This window comes from Panthera onca, chromosome C1, assembly GCF_046562875.1.
Source record: "Panthera onca isolate mPanOnc1 chromosome C1, mPanOnc1 haplotype 2, whole genome shotgun sequence".
Taxonomy (NCBI): Eukaryota; Metazoa; Chordata; class Mammalia; order Carnivora; family Felidae; genus Panthera; species Panthera onca.
Genome location: NC_138346.1, coordinates 220,957,540 through 220,981,690, shown reverse-complemented (window position 1 = coordinate 220,981,690; position 24,151 = coordinate 220,957,540). Strand labels below are relative to the sequence as shown.

Sequence of the window (24,151 nt, the reverse complement as noted above, 5' to 3'; positions counted from 1 at the left end):
TGTGGGACCTGCAGGGGACCAAGCTCCATCTCTGGGGACGCGGCCTGGCCCCCTCCCCCAGTCTTCCCAGTGAGGCCCTCCCTGCCCCGCCTTACAACCCAACCACACCCCACTCAGTCTGGACACTCCCCCACCCCCCAGCATTGTCCCTTGGTACTCTTGCCATCAGTGTGTCCAGTAAGAGTCGGCCTCCCCCACTGAAATAGCCTTAAGGGCGGGGCTGGGCCTCTGCTTACAGCTGTTCTGGCAGCAACCGTCCCTAGGCAGGGGAGGCTGTCGTTCCTGCAGGCTTGGCACCAGGAAGGGCCCTCGCCGGGAAGGAGCCACCAGCCTGCACCCTGGGGCCCTTGTGCCTCCTAGAAAACCAGAGGCTGGCACCAGCATTGAACCTGAGACAGGTCACACTAGGCAGAAGAGGGTCCAGGGCAGTCGGGGACAGCTGCGTTCTCTGAACGTTTATTACAACGGGTCATCAGCGGTAACGGGTGGGGGGAGGAGCACTAGAGTCATTTGCCCTTCAGGTAGATCCTGGGGGTCTGCCAGCCGGCAGGGGCTTCCTTCAAGCCTGCCTTCAGCCAGATGCGCCTCAGGTCTCTCTCGAACTTGATCTGCAAAGGCACAGGGAGGGACCACTGACTGGTTTGTGGCACAGTCACGTGTTCTCAGCCTCCTTGCCGGGCCCTAGGCTGAGAGGCCCACACTCACCTGCTTCCGTTTCAGGCGCCCTTCCCGGACCTTCCGCCGCAGGAACCGGGTCCTTTTGACCAGTTTGCGGTACTTGTGGTGGTTCATCTTCCGCCGGCGGATCTTCAGTACGTTTTTGCACTGCAACCGGGGTGCATCCCAGGCCCCCACTTCCCCCTGCTCAGCCCGTTCCCCCACTTGGCTAGGTGGACACTCATAGAGTCGGGCTGGAGCCACGGTCGCTGGGCCTCCAGCAGCTAGTCTGGGTAGGAGGTAGTGGGCGGTCAGCCAGCTCTCCAGGGGACTGACGGACATCTTTCTGGGGACCAGCATCTCCTCAAGCTCCAGCTGGAGCCCCCTGCCAGGGATGGAGGCGACTCCGCTCGGGCCTGTTGGCCGTGTGCTGTAGCAGGGCCGACAGGCACACCTGCCTAGCACCCCTGAGACGGGCCAGGGCCGACCGCAACCTGCAGGAAACAAGATGGCCCAGTTACCACTCAAGCAGCCCCACCAGACCTGAGCACGGCCAATCCCGCCTCACCGACTGGGGAGCAGAATTGTCATCACAGACCAGCATGGCCTAGTGTGCCTAGTGGAACCCCTGCTGGCTGTGCTCAGGCCCAGACTTCCCCTTTTTTGTTACTTGGATGTTTACAAGGGAGTCTGTGTGGCCAGGCCCCGGCCTCAAGCTGGCGAGGCTCTGCAGGTGGGGCAGTTGGGACTACCTAGCCCCACATTCCTAATCCAGGTGTATCCTGCCCATCTGCCCTGCCCCCACGGGGCCGCTTACCTGCCCGAGGAACAGCCCTAAGCAGCTGAGAAGTCAGGCGCACCAGGAACATGGTCTGTGGGTGGTGGCGGCCCCAGGTGCTCAGGGTGGCTGGAATATAGGTAGGTGAGCGTGGAGGTCACGCGGGAGTGGCCGGGAGGCGCCGGCGGCGGCCCCGGTCAGACCAGGACTCCCGGCACCCTCATCACCCTCTCCCACGATGAGGATGCCACTTCAAACAGGGCTCACTCCCTCAAACAGCCAGCCTGGGGCACAAACCCCGCTCCGCAGCTGCGCGACTCTGGGCAGTCACCGACTCTCCCCGAGCCTCCGCTTCACCCCAGGGACCCACCAAGGGGGCGGAGTCGACGCTCGGAGGCACGGAAGCCGCGCGTCCCAGGCCCCGAGGCGGCGGTCCCCGTCCGGCCCCAGCGTCACCCGACCGCGACCCCCCGCAGCCGAGGGCTCGCGCCGAGCCTCCCCACACCTAACCCGGGTGGACTGAAACTGACCACTCTGCCGCCGAGTTTGGGCACTTCCGGTCCGTCCCTAAACCGGCCCCCAGCCCCGCATGCAGCCGCCAGGCCGTACCCACTCCCAGCGCCCCCTGGCGGCGTCACGGCGTCCAGCTCCGCGTCGGCCCAGGTCCGGCCGGGCCCGGAAAGCAGCGGTTTCCGGCCAGAGGAGTGGCCTGCCCCGCCCACAGCCCGCAGGCTCCGCCCCTCTCTAACGTTGGCGGAAAACCACATTTCCCACAATCCCAAGGGATGCCCTGTGCGCCGGCTTGTCCCGACCTCGCTTTAGTTCCGGATTTACTTCCGCTTTACTTCCGGATGAGCCGGCGGCCCGGCATCGAGGGCGGGCGGAAGTGGCGTCGGCCCGGCGACGGAAATAGTTCTCGGGACGACGGAAGTGACCCACTGGGGTTGTAAGCGAAGGGCCCCGGCCCCTCCTCCGTGGCCTGGGGAGCGGTCTCGCAGGGGGGGAGGGCGCCGTGCCGGGTGCTGGGGCAGAGCCGGGACGCCCGGTCCGCCAGGACTCCCGCGGGGCTGCGGGCCCAGCAGCCTCCTCTGCCCACGAAACTGGATCAGTGAAGGCGGCCGTGCCTCTAACGCGGGAGAGCACGACGCCTTTTGCTTAGGGGGATACGTATTTTTTCCTTTTTGAAAGCCGACTCCCCTCCTATGCCATGGGAAGAAAAATTAGAAACTTTAGTTCTTGCCGAAAACCGAAAGCGGCCTCCGTGGATTGGGTTCCGCCGCGCCTCGGGGTAGGGGGCTGCCGGGGCCCCGTTGTTCTCGCTGAGGTTGGCAAGGATGGACAGGATCCCCATAGTGAACCTTCAGGGGGCCAGGTAGGAGAGGGGGGCCTCGGAGTCCCTGGATCTGCTCCGAAGTTTGCCCCTGCAGAAGGAGCTCCCAGCGGGTCTCTGCAGGAAGCGGCCAGGCCGGGTCATCCCCCTGCCCCAACTTGGCGAAGCACTGAGTGGAGGAGAGGCCAGCGGATGGCAGAAACAGGCCCAGTTCCGTGACAGCGGCGGCCAGAGGTGTCGCTCGGGTTCCCAAGTAGGAAGGTCTCCTGACGTGCCCCCCCACGCACCCGCAGTGTGCCTCACTCCAGCTGCACGGCCTCCTCAGGCATTCACGATTTGGTCATCAGGGCGAGCCTCCGGGACCCTAGGTGCTGACCCTGCCACCTCCACAGCTCCTGGACTTGCCTGACTTGCGGGCACCTTTCTCCAGGGCCAGTGACACTAGGATGGCCATGTCCAGTTGCCTCACACCCACCTGGAGGTCCTGGTTTGGGAAGACGCTGGGCCTAGGACAAGCCCCCAACAGGCCTCCATCTTTACAGCTCAGACAGGACTGGGAAACAAGCCCAAGACCTTCCCCGCTCACCAAACCCCTGTTCTGCGGGACACCCCCCAGGTCCGATGCTCCAAGTGCCTGCCTGGTTGCCACCAGCCTGACGCACACACGCTGACCCTCCAGACCAAGAGGACTGCAGAAGCATTTTGTTCTTTTCCAACCTTCCCTTTTTGGCCCCCAAGGAAGCGGCCTTTGTCAGAGCAGAGATGGCTCAGGTTCATGACCAGCCTTCCAGGGAAGACCAGCTGCACAGGAGCTCAACACGAAATGCAACACCGGAATGAGATCAGAGCCGGCAGCACAGACACACCACGAGGACGGTGCTGCAGGCTGTGCACGGGGACAAGCAAGCAGAATGACAAACTACACGTTCTTCAGCGTCCAAGTGTCCTGAGTAGAGAGAATTGTTTATTTAACCACGTAAAATGCATATATAGGAAACTTCTCTATTTAGGAGCTGGTGGCCTGCACTCAGCATCGCACAGATAAAAATATACGACTTTCAACACAGATCTAAATACCTTCACATTTTAAAAATCCGAATTCTCTACACAAGTTTTAAGCTGACGGAATTCAAGTTCTGAGTTTTCATATATAGCTTTAACTTGTATTAAACACATGTTTATTTACAAGATGGATAGAGAATAAGGGGCTATTAAGGCCATTTTCTCATTGTGAAACGCTGCAAAATATGTACATAAGTACAACCTAATATAGGCAAAGATTCTAATAGTCATTTTCTTGGTTTAACGTAATTCAGTATCAGTACGGGAGTAAAGACACAGCCTGTCGTTAGCACCAAGCCACACCACCAGGACGTCCGCATCCAGCGGCCACGGGGCTGCTGCCGAGGTGGGCCCTGTGCCGGCACAGCTGTGCGCCGTGCCCAGGCCGGCCTAAAGGGCACCTCGCCGGCCTCTGGATTCCATCTCCAAACTCATCACAAGGTCCAGAGTCAACAGCCGCTTCCAAAAAGAGTCTCACCACAGGGCCAGTCACGCCGGGGTGTACACACCAAGGGTCAGAGGGCAGCGCTCTGGGAGCCCCACGCCTCACCTCCGATGCCTGCTGTGCCCAGGGTGATCCCGCTCGTAGCGATGGCCTGTTCGCTCGTAAGACCGAGAACGCTCCCTTCGCTGATCTCTATAGTAATGACTTTTCTTCTTGTATTTCCCAGAATTATCTGCCCGCTCCCGTGAGCGGCTTCGAGAGCGAGAGGAGCTCCGGCTCCGGGACTTGTGTGGCTTCTGGGCGGGGTACTTGCAGTCCTTAGACTTCCGATAGCTCCTTACCTTGGAGCCTTTGTAGGGAGCACCTCTGTGCGCCTGTCTCGGTGGGGAGTCACTCCTGCTCCGTGAGCGGCTCTGCGACTTGGACCCGCCAGACGTGGAGCCACTGTCACTTTTTCTGTTAGGAAGGACACCACCACCAAGCAGATGACCACTTGCCCCAACCACCTCAGGGTCAGGAGTGACTTTCCCGAGGGGCAGCCACACCCCCTCTAGCCACCCTGGGGAAAACGCCCCCCTTGCCAGGTGCAGGTCCCGAATGGGCCCTGCGCAGCACATACCTCCTCTTAGGAGAAGCAGATCGTGACGGGGACCTCGAGTAGCTCTGCTCACGACTCCCGCTCCGGCTTCGGCTCCCTCGCCCCTTTGGCAAGCTGGGGACACAGGGAGAGCAGTTACAGACCTGAAGTCCTTCCGGCCGACCCCAACAGCCTGCTGTGTACTCACCCGTTCACCGGGCTGTCAGCCTTGGCTTTCTTCATGCCCTCCATCTTCCTCTTGGCGTTCTTCACGGACAGGGGCGAAGGCTTGTTTCCTTTACCTTCTTTGGGGGATTCTGCTAGAAAGAATCAAGAAGTTTCTTATCAGAGAGGGGCACCTGGGGACCTCGATCGGTTAAGCGTCAGACTTCGGCTCAGGTCATGATCTCGTGCTTCAGGAGTTCCAGCCCAGCGTCGGGCTCTGTGACGTCAGCTTGGAGCCTGGATCCTGCTTCGGATTCTGTGTCTCCCTCTCTCTCTGCCCCTCCCCCACTCACACTCTTTCTCTCTCTCAAAAATAAACATAAAAAAAAAAACTTAAGGGGCACCCGGGTGCCTCTGTCAGTTAAGAGTCCGACTGGCTCAGGTCATGATCTCACACGTCATGAGTTCGACCCCCACGTCAGCCTCTGTGCTGACAGCTCGGAGCCTGGAGCCTGCTTCGGGTCCTCCGTCCCCCTGTCTCACTGCCCCTCCCCCACGCTTGTGGGTCTCTGTGCCCCTCTCTCAAAAAATAAACTTAAAAACAAAGTTTCTTATCAAAAAACCGTTCTAACAAGAAGCACACTAGCAGAGCAAGACAACACCACTTCTGTGGGACTTGTGGAGACTCCCCGTTCCCGGCCTGGGACTCAGAACCTGAACACGCACCTGAAAGATCCAGAAAGGCCACCTGTCTCACTTGACTTCCCTCAGGGACTAGGGATGTGCAGCATGCTTAACTCTAGGCCCCGACAACAGAATCTGCTGCTCCAGATTTATGCTGTTTTCATCAATAGAGTAGCTAACTAGGTGGGCTGGATAAACAAATGCATTTTGGAAAGCCTGCCCACGTCTCTTGCTAATAAAAACGTAAGGAAGAAAGGCGCCTGGCTGGCTTAGATGGTGGAACGTGCAGCTCTTGATCTCGGGGTTTTAATTTCAAATTCCACGTCGGGTGCAGAGATTACTTCAAAATAAAATCTTAGGGGCACCCGGATGCCTCAGCTGGTTAAGCATCTGACTCTTGATTTTGGCTCAGATTATGATCTCACAGTTTGTGAGTTTGAGCCCCACATCGGACTCTGCACTGACAGCCCAGTCTGCTTGGGATTCTCTCTCTCTGTCTCTCCCCAGCTCACACACACGAACTCTCAAAATGTATCACTAAACATTTAAAAATCAATCAGGGGTGCCTGAGTGGCTCAGTCGGTTGAGCGTCCAGCTTCGGCTCAGGTCATGAGTTTGAGCCCCACATCGGGCTCTGTGCTGACAGCTCGGAGTCTGGAGCCTGCTTTGGATGCTATGTCTCCCTCTCTCTCTGCCCCTTCCCTGCTCACGCTCTCTCTCACTCTCAAAAAATAATAAACATTTTAAAAAATACTAAAAATAAAAAGTAAACATTAAAAAATTACTTTTAATAAAACAAATTAAATCTTAAAAAGAAAACATACAAGCAACGAAAACTCCTTTAGGAGCACCCCTCTCATTTCAAAGATCACCAAACATCTGCTGGGGACCCTGGTGCCTACAGACCGCTCGGGCCAGCAGCAGACACAGTTCTAAGAAATCTGGAGGAAAGGAGGGCCACACACCCCAACACTCACCCAGCTTGGGGGCAGGCGAGAACCCTGAAGTGCTGTCCAGGACCTGGGTGCCAGCAGGCAGCAAGCCCTTGGCCTGCGCCTTGGCCTCTTCGATGGCGTGCCTTCTCTTCTCCACTTCGCTTTCAAGGTGTGTCAGATCAACCTATGAGAGTCAAACTCCATTTACTCAGAACCAGATACCTCTAGCCAAACACAAATGCGTATGTTACATGGAAAAATATAGAAACCTTTTTCCGGGTATAAAGCTGCAGGATTTTTAAGCAGATTTCTTGAATTTCTTCTTCAGTTGCTCCAAACAAAAGAAACCAATGGGGACGATTGGGCAAAGGGATCTGTAAACACACAGAGCATCACTGTCAATACTTTCCTTCATGGCCAATCAGATTCTTAGGGCAAGAAAACACAAGCCTGCTGGTCACCGAGACATGCTTTCTGTTGGCACTGATGAGCACAATCTGAAGGACGCTACATAGAAGTTTACTGGAGACTGGAGAAAGAGTCACACGGGGATCCCCTGCGGTGGCACAACACTGACCTCCAGTGTCCGGGCAGCAAGATAAATGCAGGCGCAGGCGATGCTCTCAGGCTGGAACCTCACGAAGACGTCTGTGCGAAGGCTGTCGTTCATGTAATTCCTGAAAACCAAAGGCAGGAGGAACTGCAACGCCCCGGGGAACCCCCAGGATACCCGTGTGCGCCGTCTACACAAGATCACTACTCTACGCAGTCTACTCCTAGGCTTAGAGCTACACAGTCCTGTGAGGCTCAGGATTCCTGGAGAGACATTCTAGCTGGGTTTTGTGAGTACAGGATAGGAAAACAGGGAAATTACTGGCAAAAAATCTAAAAAGCTGGCTGAATGTCAGACAACACGTGTTGCTATGAAAGAGAACCGACTTTAACTTTACTTTTCCCTCAACTTCTGGCTGCTCTCGTGCAAAGCACAATGCCTCAGAGAAAAAAGGTCTACCGTAGTGGTTGAAATGTACTTGATGAAAGGAATCTAAATGCTCAAAATCCATAGTGCAGAGAAACATGCAAACTCAAATGAATGGGCTGAGCAGGCAGCCTGCGAGGGCTCTTCGGAGACAAGCCGTCCTCTCGTGTCCCTTTTCCTTGAAGAGGCGCTCAGGGTCTGGCCCTTCTCGTTCCGTGACGGAGTCCACTTGGAAAGGGAAAACACCCTTGGGTGCATGGGAACATCATGCAGAGGAAGACTCAATGCCCAAAGGGAAGTCCTCTTCTCAGGCTTATCAAAGAACCGTTTCCAAATTGTCCCATTTCAATAAGGAGTCTTAAAATGAACATTCATAAAATCAGACAAAAGCAACAAAACACTACAAGTTTCATCATAATCAATACATTTAAAAAACACTGTACTTTAGAAGATATAAAAATACAAAACATTTGCATTTTTAATAAGCTTAAGGGTTTTAAAATTGGCTACATTTCAGCATTTTCTTTTAGATCTGTTTCTCTAAAATAGACCAAAATCAGATCTCATATTAATTTCATCAATACTGCAAAAACAACAGATGAATCCCAAGAGAAGACCTAGTCAACTAGATCATACGTTTACTGCTCCTAACGTATCCCACTACGGCGAGCCTTAAGATCAGGCCACACCCACAGGGGAGCCAAGTCAGGCTGCCGGATTTGACTGATACCCCTACCCCCCCACCCCCCCACCCCCCAATATCTCTGCCCTAAACCCTGGCGAAGGGGACACACAAACCCGCTCCCGATTTCTCAGTGATACAGTCAACAAACGCCAGCTAGTGGCCCCTGGCTCTGGAAGCCCTTGCTCCAGGCACCAAGAGGTAATGGAGGAAAACCCATGTGATGGCACCAAGGCCGTAGGTCTCAGAGCAATTCAACTGAACAGTTCAAACACTTCATCAACATAACCATCAGTAACGTTTTTGGTTCTAATAAATTTTCAGTACTCAAACAGTGCGAACATTAATCTATTAACTTTTAAATCCTAAAAACAAAACAAATGAAGTCCCTGAGACGTGTATTTTAACTTATTGTACATCTAAGTTACAATATAAAAAGTGTCCATGAAATAACGTAAAGATGCACACCTTTTACTAAAACGTGTCAATACTCAGCTGCTGAAAAGAGCAACTTTAGGACTTCCAGGAATAATGACATAATCCCGCTCTGAAGTCTGAATTCCCATCAGCCAATTCTTACGGCTTTCCGTAGAAAAAATTTTTAAGAGAAAGGTACTGCATCTTTATTGCACAAGTACAGCAGTTTTAAAGGGACAAAATTCAAGTCAAGACAGTTAACTCTAATCGATACAATTACCAAAGCACGACAGAGGATTACAAGAAGCACAACCGGCAGAGAACCACAGCAGCAGTCGGCCAGCACTATACTATCGAGAGCATACCACCGTCTAGAGCCGGCCTTCGGCGGAGAGCCTGCACTGGACTGGCTGAGGACGGCCGCTGTCCCTGCACCAAAGCGCTTGGACAGTAGAGGAGAAGTCTTAGTCACTTACCCTCAGAGGCTACCCTTTGATTGAAAGAGTACAGAAAAGAAAAGTCAAAATGGGTTCTCTATCAGAGATGGCATAGCACCAGACAATTCAGGCAGCAAAAATATGACCCTTACAGACTTAACTCGGTGGAAAAAATTCACAAAGCACCCAGCACTGACTGTTACTTTGGGCTTCGTTTCTAGCACATATGCATCGTTAAAACCGGTCCCCCGAAAAACTTTCTCCTAACCCTCTTTCTCCCCGTAAGATCCTCTCTAACGAGAGGCAGCTGGAAGCAATTTCACAGGAGATATGGGACCACTACATCGACGTTGGCACCGACGTGGGAAAGATCGTGACGTGCCGAGTCAACCGCCCCCAAAGGGAAGCCCGGTAAGTGCTGTCCCGGAGGGTCGGGGGAGGGTACGGGCCGCCTTACCGTTACACCAGTGCCTGATATATTGGGGAGGCTGACGGGAATTTACACGGCAGGAACACTGGGCACTCAGACAACTCCAGCCCACAATCAAGTCACGGGACCGACTACCCACTGCCCAAGTGCCTCAAATCAACATACTCCTGCACTGCCCTTGCTGGTCTCATAAAACAAGGAAAGTAAACTCACCATGAGGTCTGGACCAGGTGCTGGTTACGCTCACACTCTAACACCTGAAGGTACATAACGATTATCTGGAAGATACAGGTCAGGCAGTTATTACCAAGAACGCGGAGAAGCCAGAATCCACATCTTGAGAGCGTCCGTGCAGCAAACGCGAGCCTCACGCTAGATCCCAGGGGTGGCTCCTGGTCAAATGCCCGGTGCACAGTTTGGCTGGAGGGAGTTTGTGCCGACAGGCCCCGCTACCTGCTGTCGAACCCAGGCAGCACAAAAGCACGTGAGGACCGGGCCGCTCCCACAGCAGAGGCGGCCTCATTTTTCATGGCCATCACAAGGCTGATTCTCATTCTCATCTTCGACATAGTTTCCACCAGTGAGATCAGCTTGTCCTAAACATCTCTGCACCCTAGTCACCGACTTACACAAGACACGGTGTGAAAAAAAAGTCCTAAAAGCTACGGTAACTTATCAAGAATTTGAATGAATGCCAGAAAATCAAACAAGCAAGAGAGAGAAGATACGAAGACATGCACCAAAAAAAAAGGGAATAAAAGCAAAGATGCAAATTGCTTTTTTTTTTTTTTTAAAAGAAATTTGTGTGCGTGTCCCATAAAAGTTCCCCTGGTGCCGTATGGCGGCCACGCTCCTCGGCGGACATGCGCCACAGCGTTGCTTTAGCTCATTTCCAAACAGAGGGTTCAGAACCCTTCCAATGCCCCCAAGAGAGGAAATAAGGCTATCGCTAAAGCAACTTTAGAAAATTAGTTGTTGGGAAAGAAAAACATAAACTGACAGATTCCATTTTTACAAGTTCATCGCGCTCTGTGAAAACTCAAACTTAACGCCGTTTCCAGAACTCTCAAACACGTACCACTAAAATTAACAGTATGAGAAGACTAACAAGTAACTGTTCTGACGTTTTAGACAGAAACTGGAAAAGCGCATCAGGGATACGTTTAGTCCTCTTCAGAGTTTTCGACCTTGGTGAGAACGGAGCAGTGGCTCAGGCGGGCTCACGTGGCAGCAGGGCCACATACCCACCTTGTGAGGGTGCTTCACGTGGACACAGAAACCCAGCTCTTTGAGAACTCGTCTTTCCGCCTTTATAATCTGATTCTTTAAGTTAACGTAATCTTGGTCCAACAGCAGAGGCACAGGCTTCCTACACAGACAAAGCACACGTCCACGTAAGGGTCAAAGCGAACAGTCCCTCGAAGCCCGATGACCGCCAACCGGTGAAAGTCCACTACACGCGCCACACCCTACACGTGGCCTAGGAAGCTCGCTTCGGCTCCTTTAACACAAGCAGAGGGTCTCCCACAGACCCCGGCGCTAAACGTACTCTTTTGCTTACGCACGACCAGCCCAAGACGCACAACGAGCACTGAGCGGAAGACTTCGAGACCTCATCACACAAGCACGTCACCCGGCTCAGGACGCAAGTGTCGTGCGTTGTAGGCGAAATGGAAAACCGACAACCACAGACGCAGACCGTTTAAACAGCCAGCGGCTGCGCCTTCCAACGGACTTGCGTCAGCCCGAGGAGCACAGTCTGGGTCGTCCGGGCGGTGGTGCTCAACCGGGGGGCGATTCTGCTGTCCCGGGGCCAGGTCAGGAGACCCGGTTTGGCCGTCACGACTGAGAGAGAGGTCGGGGATGCTGCTAAACACCCTGCCGCCCACAGGACGGTCCTCGCGACAAAGCAGCATCCGGCCCGTGAGGGCAGCAGTGCGGAGACGGAGAGCACAGCTCCAGAGCGTCTGAGAGACTGGCGTGGGCACACCGGGAGGCCAGGGTCCCGCAACCGTAGCCACAGCGCCCTGCCCTTCTTGCCGCGGCTCCTTCGCTCATAAACAGCACCCGGTGCGGACCTCCTGGGCCGCAGGCCCTGTCCCCCGGGCGCAGCTCAGCACCCCACACGCAGACACCTTCGCGCAGCCTAACGGTGAAGACGAGCAGACCCACGCTTACTTTTTCTCTCTCAGGTGTCGAAGGCGATGAAACACGTTGATGACGTCCCGTATCCGCCTCGGAGCCTCTTCTATCTTGGAGGCCAGGTGAACACAAGCCATCGACACGTGCTGGAAGGCGAGCGTCGCACACACAGGTGGGTTCCTTCCACCGAGACTCTCCTCCGCCTCGACAGCGCGGCAGAGCAGCGAGCGGGGGGACCCCCCTGCAAGGGCCGCTTCCGAGAGGCCACTCGAGGCCCGTGGGCTCCCCAACCCCTCACGTACAGCACCCCAGCCGGAAGGCAGGTTCTCGCTCCTCTGAGCAACCCGCCAACGGCAGCCCAGGTTTTCCCTCGGTGGATTTCCGCGGGAAAGACACGGGGGAGCGCGCTTACCTCCATGGAATGCTTCACAAAGGACTTGGTATAAAAAAACCGCTGGAACAACACCTGCCCTGTAGCCATGGCCACCTGGAAAAGAGAAGAGTTCCCCTCACTTCTAAAGCCACGACCCAAGGCGTTCGCAGCGCCGTCCCCTGGTTTCGGGCGACGGACACGGGAGCAGGCGCTAAGCCGTGTCCCAAGTCCACACAGGCTCTTCGCGCCCCGCTGCCTCGCCTCCCTCATCGCCCCTGACGGACGGCAGCGCTGAGACGCGGGGCCGGGATCGGCGCGGAGCCCGGGGCCCCGGCGGGGACGAGGAGGGGCCGGGGGTCGGCGCCAGGCCCGGCTCCGCCGCCAACAAAGGGCCCGACGGCCTCCCCCGGAGCGGGCGCGGCGGTTACCTCGGCCTGAGGCTCGCGGCCGCGCCCTCACCTGCGGCAAGCGGAGCAGGATGCCGGCCGCCTGGATGAGCTCGCAGCCCACCACGCGGAGGTCGGTCTCTGTGTCGGTGTCGAGGCCACTCGACATGGACGGCGTGAAGCGGAGCTTGTCGTCAGGCAGGAGGCAGTTCTCCAAGGTGATGAGCACCCCGGAGTACAGCCGGTCCCCGATCAACATCCCCTGCGACCCGGGGGCTGCGTTCCCCGACCCCGGGGCGCAGACCGCTGCCGCGGTGGCAGCCGGCCCCGGAGTCCCAGCCGCGACCGTCGCCGCCGCCGCCGCCGCCATTTTGTGCCGCTGACTCCCCTTCGGGCTCCTTCCCGGCAGGGCGGCTCCTCGCGACGATCCACGGCCACGACTGCCACGCCCCCTCCGCGTGCCATTGGTTCGCTCGGCGGGCGGCCCGGCGCCGCCTTGCCGCGATTGGCTGGGCAATCTACCCGTCAGCGTCGCGACAGACGTCGACGCCGGAACCCCGCGAGGGCGGGGGCGGGCTCGTTACCCAGGGGACCCCGCGGCGCCCGGGTGAGACGAGGGTCTGCGGCCCGACCCGGAAGCAGTACTGGCGGTGCCCTGCCCGGCGAGTCCGAACCTTCGGCACAAAGCCTTGGCAGCTCGTGGAGCTCCCGCTGCAGCCCCAGGGCTTCTTGGGGGGGGCGGGGTCCGGCCTACCCTGAGAGATTCTGCGCGCGGTAGGCCGACCCCGCTCCGGACCGGCGGGGCGCGGCACCTTTGCGTGAGGGCGCGTGCGGGGGCGTGGCGGCTTTCTTTCCGCCGGGATTGCATCCCGAGAGCCGGGCTGCCCGGGGCGTGGGAGCAGGGCCCACGGAGGCCTCCGGTGGCCGGTCGACAGGATGAAAAGATTGGTGCGCGTGCTGGTGAGTTGTCTCCAGCCCGCGCCCGCAGCCACGGGGTGCGGTTTGCCGGAGTTGATACGTGACAGCTGGCGTGGTCGTTATCCTTGGGGTGCAGACGTTGCCACCAGATTCCTGAAATTCTTGCCTGCCAAACGGGGGCCACGGGGAAAGTAACTATGAACGTTGAATTCGATGTTTCTGCGGAGCATGGGAAAAGGCCTGAGTTCTTCCCGGGATCGGGGGAAAGAGAGCCAGGGTGGATGGCCCCGGGAGGGTGGGAGGGAGCTTGGACTTTATTTTCCGGTGGGGAGCCTTCGAAGGGGTTTGTGCATTTGTGAACCCCTGTTGATCCTGAACCTCCGTTTCCTCATCAGTTACTCCTAGCTCTATCAGGGTTTTTTGTTTTTTTTTCTTTTTCTTTTTTTTAACGTCATCTGACAGCGGTACTGCTATCGCATCTGTACCAGAGGAGTAACTGCGGTACAAATGATTTGTACCGAAACTTTTACCAGGACTAGTGCGAGAACCCATGTGAGGATGCTGGGAATGCCTGGGTGAGGGGCAGCTGGGTGGGGCAGGTGCAGACACTGCCCTCGCCTCAAACTGCTCAAACCCAGAGGCCACCATTGGCTTTCACCCCTGGTGATAACTTGATTTTGCAACTCAAACAGTGCCAACCAAGATCCAGCCTTTTTCTCATCTCCGTGGGCAACGTGGTTACAGTGCCCCATCACTCCTACCTCACGTTGGCAGCTCCAGAATGTCCTCACACTGTTCAGGAAAGGAGGAATTTTTTCTTGTCTGGAAACTCCAGGAAACAGCTTGTTTCTCTTTGGCACTGCCTGGGTGATTTTTCCATCCCCTAAGTAGTGGCCAGAAACGAAGGAAAAGCGAAAAGCTGATGGCTCTAGCCGGTCAGAGCCAGGCCATGCACCCAGGCTTACATGAGGGGAAACCGGGATCCTGTTGCTGGGGGGAGAGTGGGTGCTGGGGGCAGCCCACTGCTGTTCACCACACACCCATGCTCCTTTATTGAGATGCAAAAGCAAAGGCAGGCAGCTCTGACGCAGCAGCTCACTGCACACGCAGCTCAGCCCCACACACCAAAGGGCCCTGTGTGTCCTCCACCCTGCTGTCTATTCAAAACCCACTTACTGACTAGTGCACATTGAGCACCCTGGGTGCAAGAGACCGTGAACAACTCAGCCCCGCACCTCCAAATGGTCCGGTGGGCTTCATTAGACACCAAGAGTCAGGAGGAGGGGCCTGTTAGGCCAGTACAGTAACTGAAGCCAGAAGAAATGCTGGCCTGTAGTTAAGATGAAGTAAAGTGGACAGATTCAGGAGATCGCCAAGTGGTAGGCGGTCAGGACTTGATTGGTTCTCTGTGGGTCTGGAGGTGGGTGCCGAGTCCACAGGAACCCGGAAGGACTTTCAGGGGACTACTAGCAGAGGATGGAGGCCTCATCATGGGAACATTAGGAGTGGGGGCAAGGTGGGCGCCCGGTCTGGGTAGGCAGGTGTACATTGCCAGGTAAATGCAGACAGCCGCTGCTACTGTGGGCCTGAAGAACTCCCCTAGGCTGGAGCCTGTGGGAGGGTGAGGCAGAGGGCAAAGGGAGACTGCGTGGGAAGAGGGGAGGGAGTCCGTGGTCCTTGGGGGTCAAGTGCTGACTGTATCTGTTGGATTTTGGTTCCTGATGGCTTTGGTGAGAGCTGCCTAGGCCTGATGGGGCCGACTGTAGACCCAGTGGCAGGAAGCAAGAGGTGGAGACGAGAGCTGGCCAAGAGGGGAATGTAAAATACACGCAAGAGAGGCTGAGGGTGGCATCTGCTCACCAAGAGGGTAACCGGAGGGACCTGGGCCCGAGCAGGGAGGCAGATACACCTGCAAGGCAGCAGTCAGCAGCGGACGGACATCAGGGACGTGCGGAGTTAGAGCTGCGGTGAGTTCTTCCTCATCAAGGTAGCTAGCATGTTGGGAACCTGTTCTGGGCTTGACTTTGTGCTTAGGGAGAGCCACCCAGCTTGCTGCTCTTACTGGGCTGGAGAGTGAGGAAGCAAGCAGGGAAATTGAAACTGGCACTCAGGGTGGCCCAAGAGCTGAGCACCATGGTCCCTGCTGGAAACTGAAGGCAAGGGGAGGGCTAGAAGGGTAGAAGACAAGGTTAAGCCTGGGCAGGGTCAGAGTGGGGTTTTGAGGCTTGAGTTCTGAACAGACTACCCACAGGAGATCTCAGGCTCCGAGAGGAAGCACAGGCTCAGTTGAACCCCTCAACCTGGCAGTCTCCCACAGGGCACCCATGGCACGTGTGCTTATACCAGAGAACACAACTCAGAACACTGAACACCACACCACACAAGCTTTATTTATCTGTCTCAATGAGGGAAGAAGGGGCCTTACACGCCTTTTACTAAAATGCAAATTAATATAATTGCTGATCACACGCTGTTGACAAGTAGTTTTTAGCTCCTATTTTAGCTGCTGTGATCATCAGGGGGAAAAACCTTTTCCTAAGACACTCTGCTGCAAAGAGCATGCAGAAAGCATGCATGTCGGAATCCCGCTCAGCAATCCTGCACCACTCTGGAAAATACGCCTTCGGGCTCTTTCCCATCCCCCAGGGCAGCAGCAAATCCTTCCTGTCGCCTCCTTTTGGCCAAAGCAGCCAAAGATTTAAAAGTCTTTGGTTCATAGATGGCTAGATCCGCAAGCACTTTCCTGTTGAGCTCCACCTGGCACTGGGAAGAAAATCAAATCCTGTGTCAGCATCGGAAGTGTGTTTCAGTGAAAAGCAGCAAGACTGAATGCAGCTGAGAGTCCTATGGTCTCTGCTGCTAAGCACATCCTGCACGGCTCCAGGGCGGCCTCTGTCCTGGGACACATGGTCTGTTTGAGGAGGTGGAGAGCACAGGGCCAATCCTATCAAAGCAGGATGCTGGAGGATAAATGTGGACTAGGACGGGGGAAGGCGTCGCTGCAAGAGGTGATGTGCGTGGACAAGAATGCTGGCACCCAGTCCTGGTGCCAGCCATGGAGTTAAGAACCTTGTTTAGGCGGGCACCTGGGTGACTCAGTTGAGCGTCCAACTTCAGCTCAGGTCATGATCCCATAGTTTGTGAGTTCTAGCCCTGCACTGGGCTTACTGCTGTCAGCGAGGGGCTAGCTTCAGATCCTCTGTCCCCCTCTTTCTCTGCCCCTTCCTTCGCTCACACTCCCTTTCAAAACTTAAAAAACAGAAACCAAACTAACAAAGACCTTGTTTAGGGTCAACGGCCATCACCCAGACAGAGCTATGACTGCTGGCCTGGGGTAGCCCTTTAAGTCAGCTTCAAAGAGGATATCACAATTCTCATTCTACAATGAAATGAGACACAGAGAAGTACGTGAGATGGGAGCACGGAGTCAGGAACAAAACCAGGCATTCTCAATTCCCACCTATCGGGTAAAACTGCAGGTGACTTCTGAAAACTGACAAACTTGAAGAGCAAAAGAAAGGATAATCCTGCGGATCAACCCAACTATGCAGGGGTGGCTCCTCCGCTACCTGGGCCTTATGTGCCTTGGGCACAGTCCGTCCTGAGCCTTAGCTCCTTGTCAGTAAAATGGGGATGTCACGCATGAGGATCCTTGCAAAGTACCAAAGGCAGGGCGTGCTACACGCTAGACGCACAACACCCAATCCCCTTTAAAAAAAAAAATCGAATGCAAACAAAAGGAGAGGGATTAGCATAATCACTACATTCAACAATTACCAAGATTTTGTGACACATGTTTAATCTCTCCTGCCCAAGACCACCACCCTACTGTTTCACACCAGGAGTTTCAAATTCATCTGCTTCCTCATCGGAAATCTTTCAGTGTAAAACTCTGAAGTTACACTTTAAAGTAAAGCCAAGCTTTCTGCTGCTTCTGTTGATGGGGAAACATGAGGGCTCATGTCCTGGTACCACTTGCCCTACTGCCAGTTCTGCTACCAGCCAGGCAGAGACGAAGCCATCGTGAGGAGTCCCTAAACTTGCCAAAACTCCAACTTGAGAACTCGGCAGGGGGCTGACACTCTGCTGCCCATTGTACTGGACCACACCAGTTGGGCCACTTTCTGTAGATCTCAACAGACCACGTCCTCAACCGTACCTTAATTAAATTGACAATGAATGCTGGGTACTTCAGGCCATGTTCCTGGGAGGCAGCTGTAATTCGATTAATCCAAAGCTGAAATAAGAAAACATCGAGATGCTTAAGAGCTAGTTGTCCAGGGGCGCCTGGGTGGCTCAGTCAGTTTGGTGTCTGACTTCGGCTCTAGTCATGATTTTGAGGTTTGTGGGTTCAAGTCCTGCATCAGGCTCTGTGCTGACAGCTGAGTCTAGAGCCTGCTTCGGATTCTGTCTCCTTCTCTCTGCCCCTCCCCCACTCACGCGCGCACGCTCTCTCTCTCTCAAATGACTTTTTTTTTTTAATTAAAAAAAGAACTAGTGGCACGTGGGTGGCTCAGGCAGTTAGGTGTCTGACTTCCGTGCAGGTCATGATCTCATGGTTCGTGAGTTCAAGCTCCGTGTCGGGCTCTGTGCTGACAGCTCAGAGCCTGGAGCCTGCTTCAGATTCTGTGTCTCCCTCTCTCTCTGCCCCTCCCCTGCTCGCACTCTCTTTCTCAAAAATAATAAACATTAAAACATTTTTTTAATAAAAATAAGATAAAATTTAAAAAAGAACTATTGTGCATTACCTCCACAACTCCCAGCAAAGGTTCTGAGTCAACTAAAAGTCAAAGTAAACTTTTTTTTGCAAAAGTAAATAGAAAAATTGCGGTGCCTGAGGGGATCAGTCAGTTAGGCATTGGACTCTTGGTTTGGGCTCAGGTCATGATCTCACAGTACTCCCAGTACATGAGTTCAAACCCCATGTCGGTCTTTGCACTGATAGCAAGGGGCCTGCCTGGTATTCTCTCTCTCTCTGCCCCTCCCATGCTTGTGCTCTCTCTCAAAATAAGTAAACTTAAAAAAGATTAAAATAGAAAAGCAGTGCTTTCTATTCAGGCACACTGGGCTGTAGTACAGTCAGCCAGCAAAGGCTGATGCTCCTCGTTCAAATGCAAGCTTCTAAGTGATAAATAGGAAAGTCCCACAGTATAAAGCACTAATTCAATACACATTTTTAGGCCCCAAGAAGACAAAAATGAGCAAAAGATTCTGTGGCAGACACAGCTCAGTGTACAAAAGATACACACCAATGAGCTACAACAGCCACTGAGATCAGTGCTACCAGGTGGGGATGAAAAACTTGAGGTGAAAGCTTCACGGAGGGGGATGGAAAACGGTCTTGAGGGAGGGGCAGGGCTGGAGGGAGGGAGAAGCATCACAGAGGACCCTCCTGGCAGGGAGCAGCAGGGTAGGTTCCAGGCACAGCAAAAGGTCTGAAAACTGCAGGGAAATCAAGGCTGGTTAGGTTCAGAATGATCTGGAAGGTAAGTCAGAGTGATGTGGAAGTTTGTGCATCAACAACAAACCTGGTCTGTTAAACAAGGGCTTGGATTGTGGGGCAACTGGGTGGCTCCTTCAGTAGAGCATGCAACTCTCAACCTTGGGGTTGTGAGTTTTAATCCCACGTTGGGTGTACCGATTACTCTAAAAATAAATCTTTTTTACCTTTGCTTTTGTTCTTATTTTTTTAATCTTAAAAAGAGGGGGGATTAGATTCTTAAGGCATTCTTTACTCAATCTTAAGGCGGTACTCAAGTCCATTTTCTTCTTCTACTTCAGTGGTTCTAAAGTTTGAACGTGCATCAGAATTCTTAGAGGTTTATTAAAACATTTTTCTAGGGGCGCCTGGGTGGCTCAGTCGGTTAAGCGACCGACTTCGGCTCAGGTCATGATCTCGCAGTCCGTGAGTTCGAGCCCCGCGTCGGGCTCTGTGCTGACCGCTCAGAGCCTGGAGCCTGTTTCAGATTCTGTGTCTCCCTCTCTCTGACCCTCCCCCATTCATGCTCTGTCTCTGTCTCAAAAATAAATAAACGTTAAAAAAAAAAAAAAAAAGGGGCGCCTGGGTGGCGCAGTCGGTTAAGCGTCCGACTTCAGCCAGGTCACGATCTCGCGGTCTGTGAGTTCGAGCCCCGCGTCAGGCTCTGGGCTGACGGCTCGGAGCCTGGAGCCTGTTTCAGATTCTGTGTCTCCCTCTCTCTCTGCCCCTCCCCCGTTCATGCTCTGTCTCTCTCTGTCCCAAAAATAAATTAAAAAAAAAAACGTTGAAAAAAAAAAATTAAAAAAAAAAAAAAAAAAAACAAAAACATTTTTCTAGGCCCCACCTCCAGAGTTTCTGATTCAGTAGGTGCGGTGGGGCCTGCGAATCTACACTGCTACCATGTTCCTACGTGAGGCTGCGGCGGTACCGGGCCCCCACCCCACGAGGAGAACCTCTGCTCCCATGAGCAGCAATCTGGCCTGACCAGATGCCCACAAGGTCACAGGAAGCACCACCTGACCGTTCTGAGAAAATAAAAGACACAAAGAACAGAGCTGGGATGCAGAGGCCACTCCTGCACACCAGGCCATCATGTGCAGGGACAGTCTATCATGCTGTGATCCTAACCTACAGTTACTGGGGCATTTCCGATTTTAAAGGGTCAGAATTCTCCCCTCTCCCTTATTCATTCAGGCAATATTTGCAAAGTGTTAGTGATCTAGGCGGGAGGTTACAGAATTCAAAAGAACACAAAGCTCGCTCCTAATACTTACATTTGGGGCCTGGGAGCAATAACCAATCAAGTCAAATTTGTGGTATATTGGATGCTAAGTGCACGAGATTTAGGGACGCCCACCGCAGGCAGTGAAGCGGGACCCAGGACGCAGAAGAAACCAACCATAAGTGCAAACAGCCTGTGAGGAAGCAGGCTTGGCCTCCTCCAGATGCGCATGGGAAGCCAAGAGTGGCCCTGGGGCAGGTGAGCCACACGGGGTGGCCAGGGACAAGGTCTCAGTAACCAAGTCGGCCTGGGGGCGACTTTCATTAGGGGTGTGGTGAGAAGCCACCACAGGGTTTTAAGCAGAGGCGAGATGGGAGCAGTAGAGACTACAATGGTGGCTGGTGGAAGGAGGGAGAAGGGCAAGGAGGCTCTGACACGGGCCCAAGTGGGAGTGGGTGGGGAGAAGGTGAGCTCCCGGACATCCCAGATTCGGTCCGTGGGGCGGCCAGAATTTGCCGGGTTTCGGGCGTGGAGTGAGAGAAACGGGAGCGCCTGGGGGGCCCAGTCGGTTAAGCTTCCGACTTGGGCTCAGGTCATGATCTCCCGGTTCCGAGTTCGAGCCCCGCGTCGGGCTTTGCGCTGACAGCTCAGAGCCTGGAGCCTGCTTCGGATTCTGTTGTCTCCCCCCGTCTCTGCCCCTTCCCTGCTCACACTCTGTCTCTGTCTCAAAAATAAACATTAAAAAAAAGATCTGAAGTGAGAGAAACAGAAACGAGGAGACCGGCGGTGGTACTGAGGGCGGAGAAGCCATCCCCTAAGGCGGGATGCGGGGTGGGGGGCGGAGAGGGTCAGGACCCAGAGGCCTGTCTCGCTGGGTTCGAAATGGCTCTCGGACGGCGGAGAGTCCAGCCTCCTCCCTGCAGCGACCGCGGCTCTCCCGGCGCCACGAGGAAGGGCTGGGAGGGAGGGAGGGAGGGGCCGACCAAGCCTAGCCTCCCCGGGCCCGCGCTTACTGTCCTCATGTTCCGCTTCTTCAGTCTTCGCGCTTTCGTGCATTTCACAAACGCTCTGGTCACCGCTCTGACCGCCAGCCGGTAGCACCGATTCTTCCTTCCCCGAAAGTGCTGGGTGAAGAAACGGAAAAGGAGGCTGGTCAGCGCGCCCCGGGCCGGGAGGAGACGCGGCGGACGCGGGGCGTGCGCGGCCGACTCACCCGCGCGTGCTGCAGCACCTCCCGGACCCGCCAGTAGCGGTCAGTGAGGCGGCTCCGCAGCCACAGCGGCGCGCCGAGGAAGACCATGGCACCCACCGGCCGGCGCCCGCGCCCGGCCGCGCACGCGCCGCACCGCCCTCGGCGGAAGCGGTGGCCGCGCCCGAGCGCTTCCGGGGCGGCGGCCCGGCGGGGACTTCCGGGGCGCCGCGAGTGCTGCCAGAGCCCTCACCCACGGGCCGGGTCTGGTGCGCGTTCCCGTGCGTGACAGTTCGCGTCGCTGGGGGCTCGGACGGGCTGCTGCGGAGCGCCCTCCGCGGGGGCTGGCTGCCACCGAGGGGGTGGGGCTCCCAGTCTTTACAGGGCAGCGCGTCGGACGCGGAAGGGGCGGTGGAGAAAGGAAACATCAATGGTTCCACTCGTAGGAAATGCCCAGAATAAGCGGGAAGGTGGGAGGGTGGAGATGGGGAGTGGCCGCCCGTGGGCACGTTTTCCTTTTGGGGTGATGAAATGTTCTGCAACTGGATACTGGTGACGGTTGCGTAATGCTGTAAAGATGCTAAACACCATGGAATTGTCCACTTTAAAATGGTCAAAATGGGTGCTCACTTCAGCAGTACATATACTAAAATTGAGACGAAATGGTAAATTTTATGTATATTTTACCACTATATTACCATTAATTTGAAAAACAATGAAGTGGGGGGGCAGAATGGGAGCATGCAGTTTCTTTGTAACTTAAAATTTTTTTTAATGTTTGTTTTTGAGAGAGAGAGAGAGAGAGCGAGCGAGCGAGCAGGGGAGGGGCAGAGGGACACACAGAATCCCAAGCAGGCTCCAGGCTCAGAGCTGTCAGCACAGAGCCCCACGCAGGGCTCCAGCCCAACCAGCAGCCAGCCAGATCATGACCTGAGCGGAAGTCAGTGCTTAGCTGACTTAGCCACCCAGGCGCCCCTTCCCTTTTTTTTCTTTGTAACTTTTGAAATTACAGAAAAGTTGCAAGACTACTTCTAACTCCCCAAGGTATTTTACCCCATAGTACCAACTGTTTACAGTTTTTTCAATTTTTTTTTTTTATTTTTAATGTTTATTTTAGAGAGTGTGTGTGTGTGTGTGAGCAAAAGAGGGGCAGTGAGAGAGGGAGACACAGAATCCGAAGCAGGCTTCAGGCTCTGAGCTGTCAGCACAGAGCCGGAAGCAAGGCTCTAACCCATGAACCGTGAGATCATGACCAGAGCCAAAGTCAGTTGCTTAACCACAGTTTTTTCCATTTTAAGATTATTCTTCCTGGGAAGAATAACTCCTGGGGCGCCTGGGTGGCTCAGTCAGTTAAGCAGCTGACTTCGGCTCAGGTCATGATCTTGCGGCTTGTGAGTTCGAGTTGGGCTCTGTGCTGACAGCTCAGAGCCTGGAACCTGCTTGGGTTCTCTCTCTCTGCCTCTCTGCCCCTCCCCTGCTTGTGCGCTGTCTCTCAAAAATAAACAAACATTTAAAAACGTTTTAATTTGCATTCATTCGTTGGAGCATTCATTGTTAATTTTCTGACCCCATCGTTCTTCCTATAGTTGTTGGCACTCTACTTAAAGAAGAGCTTTCCCCTTTGGGAGGGGCAAATTTAAATAGTGTTAGAGGGTGCAGTGAGAGAGTAGTGTTCAGAAGGAAGTGACTGATTGAGCCAAGCAGATATCTGTGGGAAGAGTATGCCAGGCAGAGGAGCCAGCAGGTGTAAAGAACTAGAGGCAGGAGAGCACCTGGTAAGGTCAACAACAGCAAAAACGTTGGGAGTGCTTGGCTGGCTCAGTTGGTGGAACATGTGACTCTTGATCTCATGGTCAGGAGTTTGGGCTGGGCCCCACGTTGGATGTAGAGATTAAATTAAAACTTAAAACAACAACAACAACAACAACAACCAATGTGCTGGGGGTGGGGCAAATGAGAATCCCAGGGAGCCCTGAATCAAAGTGAGCAAATCAGAGGCAGGAGATGGAAGTTGGTGAGGATGTGGAGGACCTTGGTCATGTAAGGACTTTGATGTTCTGGCTACCATGCTGCATTTGGGATCCCCCACAGCATGATGGCTTCAGGGCAGTCATTCCCTGCATGGTGGCTGAAGCGCGAGGTGGTGCGGATGCCCTACCGCCTTCTTGGCCCACCCTGTAGGGCCACACGGCATCATTTCAGCAGTACTCTGGCAGCTTGAATAGTCACAAAAGTTCACTCAACGTCAAGGGGCAGAGGCACTGACTCCAACTCTGGATGGTAGTGTTAATATTAAAAATAAAATGGTCAGTTGTTTTACCAGCAAAAAAAAAAAATAGGTTTATTTGAGAATAGAAGAAAATTACAATCCGGGCCAGGCAAACTACTGGAAAATCTGGAGCGACAACCACACGCGACTGGTTTCTAGAGGAAAGTGGCAGTTGGAGGAACTGTTGCAAACAAAAAGTCCACCGGAGTAAACTGAGAGTTTGAAGTGTCATGGCTTCTCATTGGCTGAGCTGTTGCTGGGGAGATGAGAAAATCTTTTTTTCTTCAGCTGGGGTCATGAAGTAGCATCCACCTGCAGAGTCCCTCTCTTCTTGTTCGGTCAGCAGTTGATGAGGAGTGCGAGGTGAGAGCTCCCTGACCGAACCTCCTAACTACATTTTAGTGAGGTTTTCTGTTACTAATTTTCGTGGGGGAAACACGGAAATCACATTGTAGAGAGAGTATGTGAGCTGGGTGAGGTTACTAGGGCATCTGAACACGTCAATATGACACATTTGTTTTTCACACTCGTGAAAGGGGAAGTCATTACGGGCATCATCCAACTTATTAAATAATCTTAGAGCTGCCGTTTTGCA

General features: G+C 54.4%; 3 protein-coding genes across 9 annotated transcripts; all 3 read right to left on the bottom strand.

Annotated features, from left to right (window-relative positions):
- Positions 1 to 440: 440 nt before the first annotated feature.
- AURKAIP1 (aurora kinase A interacting protein 1) lies at positions 441 to 2,151 on the bottom strand. 3 transcript variants are annotated; one of them, XM_060625340.3, is made up of 4 exons: positions 2,045 to 2,151; positions 1,475 to 1,564; positions 706 to 1,151; positions 441 to 608 (listed from the first exon to the last, which is right to left on the bottom strand). In XM_060625340.3, exons 2-4 carry the CDS (start codon positions 1,524 to 1,526, stop codon positions 507 to 509), a joined length of 600 nt encoding a protein of 199 aa, XP_060481323.2. In that variant the 5' UTR covers positions 1,527 to 1,564; positions 2,045 to 2,151; the 3' UTR covers positions 441 to 506. The 3 variants fall into 3 exon arrangements, with proteins under 3 accessions (XP_060481323.2, XP_060481321.2, XP_060481322.2); XM_060625338.3 differs by having other exon boundaries at positions 1,966 to 2,093; XM_060625339.2 differs by lacking the exon at positions 2,045 to 2,151 and adding an exon at positions 1,806 to 1,959.
- Positions 2,152 to 3,709: 1,558 nt separating this feature from the next.
- On the bottom strand, positions 3,710 to 12,898 carry CCNL2 (cyclin L2). Of its 5 annotated transcripts, none has more exons than XM_060625332.3 (11): positions 12,553 to 12,895; positions 12,133 to 12,207; positions 11,757 to 11,866; positions 10,827 to 10,947; positions 9,792 to 9,856; positions 7,211 to 7,310; positions 6,903 to 7,007; positions 6,676 to 6,817; positions 5,058 to 5,166; positions 4,892 to 4,984; positions 3,710 to 4,728 (listed from the first exon to the last, which is right to left on the bottom strand). In XM_060625332.3, exons 1-11 carry the CDS (start codon positions 12,847 to 12,849, stop codon positions 4,374 to 4,376), a joined length of 1,572 nt encoding a protein of 523 aa, XP_060481315.1. In that variant the 5' UTR covers positions 12,850 to 12,895; the 3' UTR covers positions 3,710 to 4,373. The 5 variants fall into 5 exon arrangements, with proteins under 5 accessions (XP_060481315.1, XP_060481314.1, XP_060481316.1 ...); XM_060625331.3 differs by having other exon boundaries at positions 5,058 to 5,169; positions 12,553 to 12,894; XM_060625333.3 differs by lacking the exons at positions 9,792 to 9,856; positions 10,827 to 10,947; positions 11,757 to 11,866; positions 12,133 to 12,207; positions 12,553 to 12,895 and adding exons at positions 7,719 to 7,969; positions 8,763 to 9,784 and having other exon boundaries at positions 5,058 to 5,169.
- A 2,864-nt stretch (positions 12,899 to 15,762) lies between these two features.
- On the bottom strand, positions 15,763 to 21,463 carry MRPL20 (mitochondrial ribosomal protein L20). The gene is made up of 4 exons (XM_060625341.3): positions 21,312 to 21,463; positions 21,112 to 21,222; positions 17,557 to 17,634; positions 15,763 to 16,160 (listed from the first exon to the last, which is right to left on the bottom strand). The coding sequence occupies exons 1-4, from the start codon at positions 21,396 to 21,398 to the stop codon at positions 15,987 to 15,989; spliced, it is 450 nt and encodes a 149-aa protein (XP_060481324.1). The 5' UTR covers positions 21,399 to 21,463; the 3' UTR covers positions 15,763 to 15,986.
- Between the last annotated feature and the right edge of the window lie 2,688 nt (positions 21,464 to 24,151).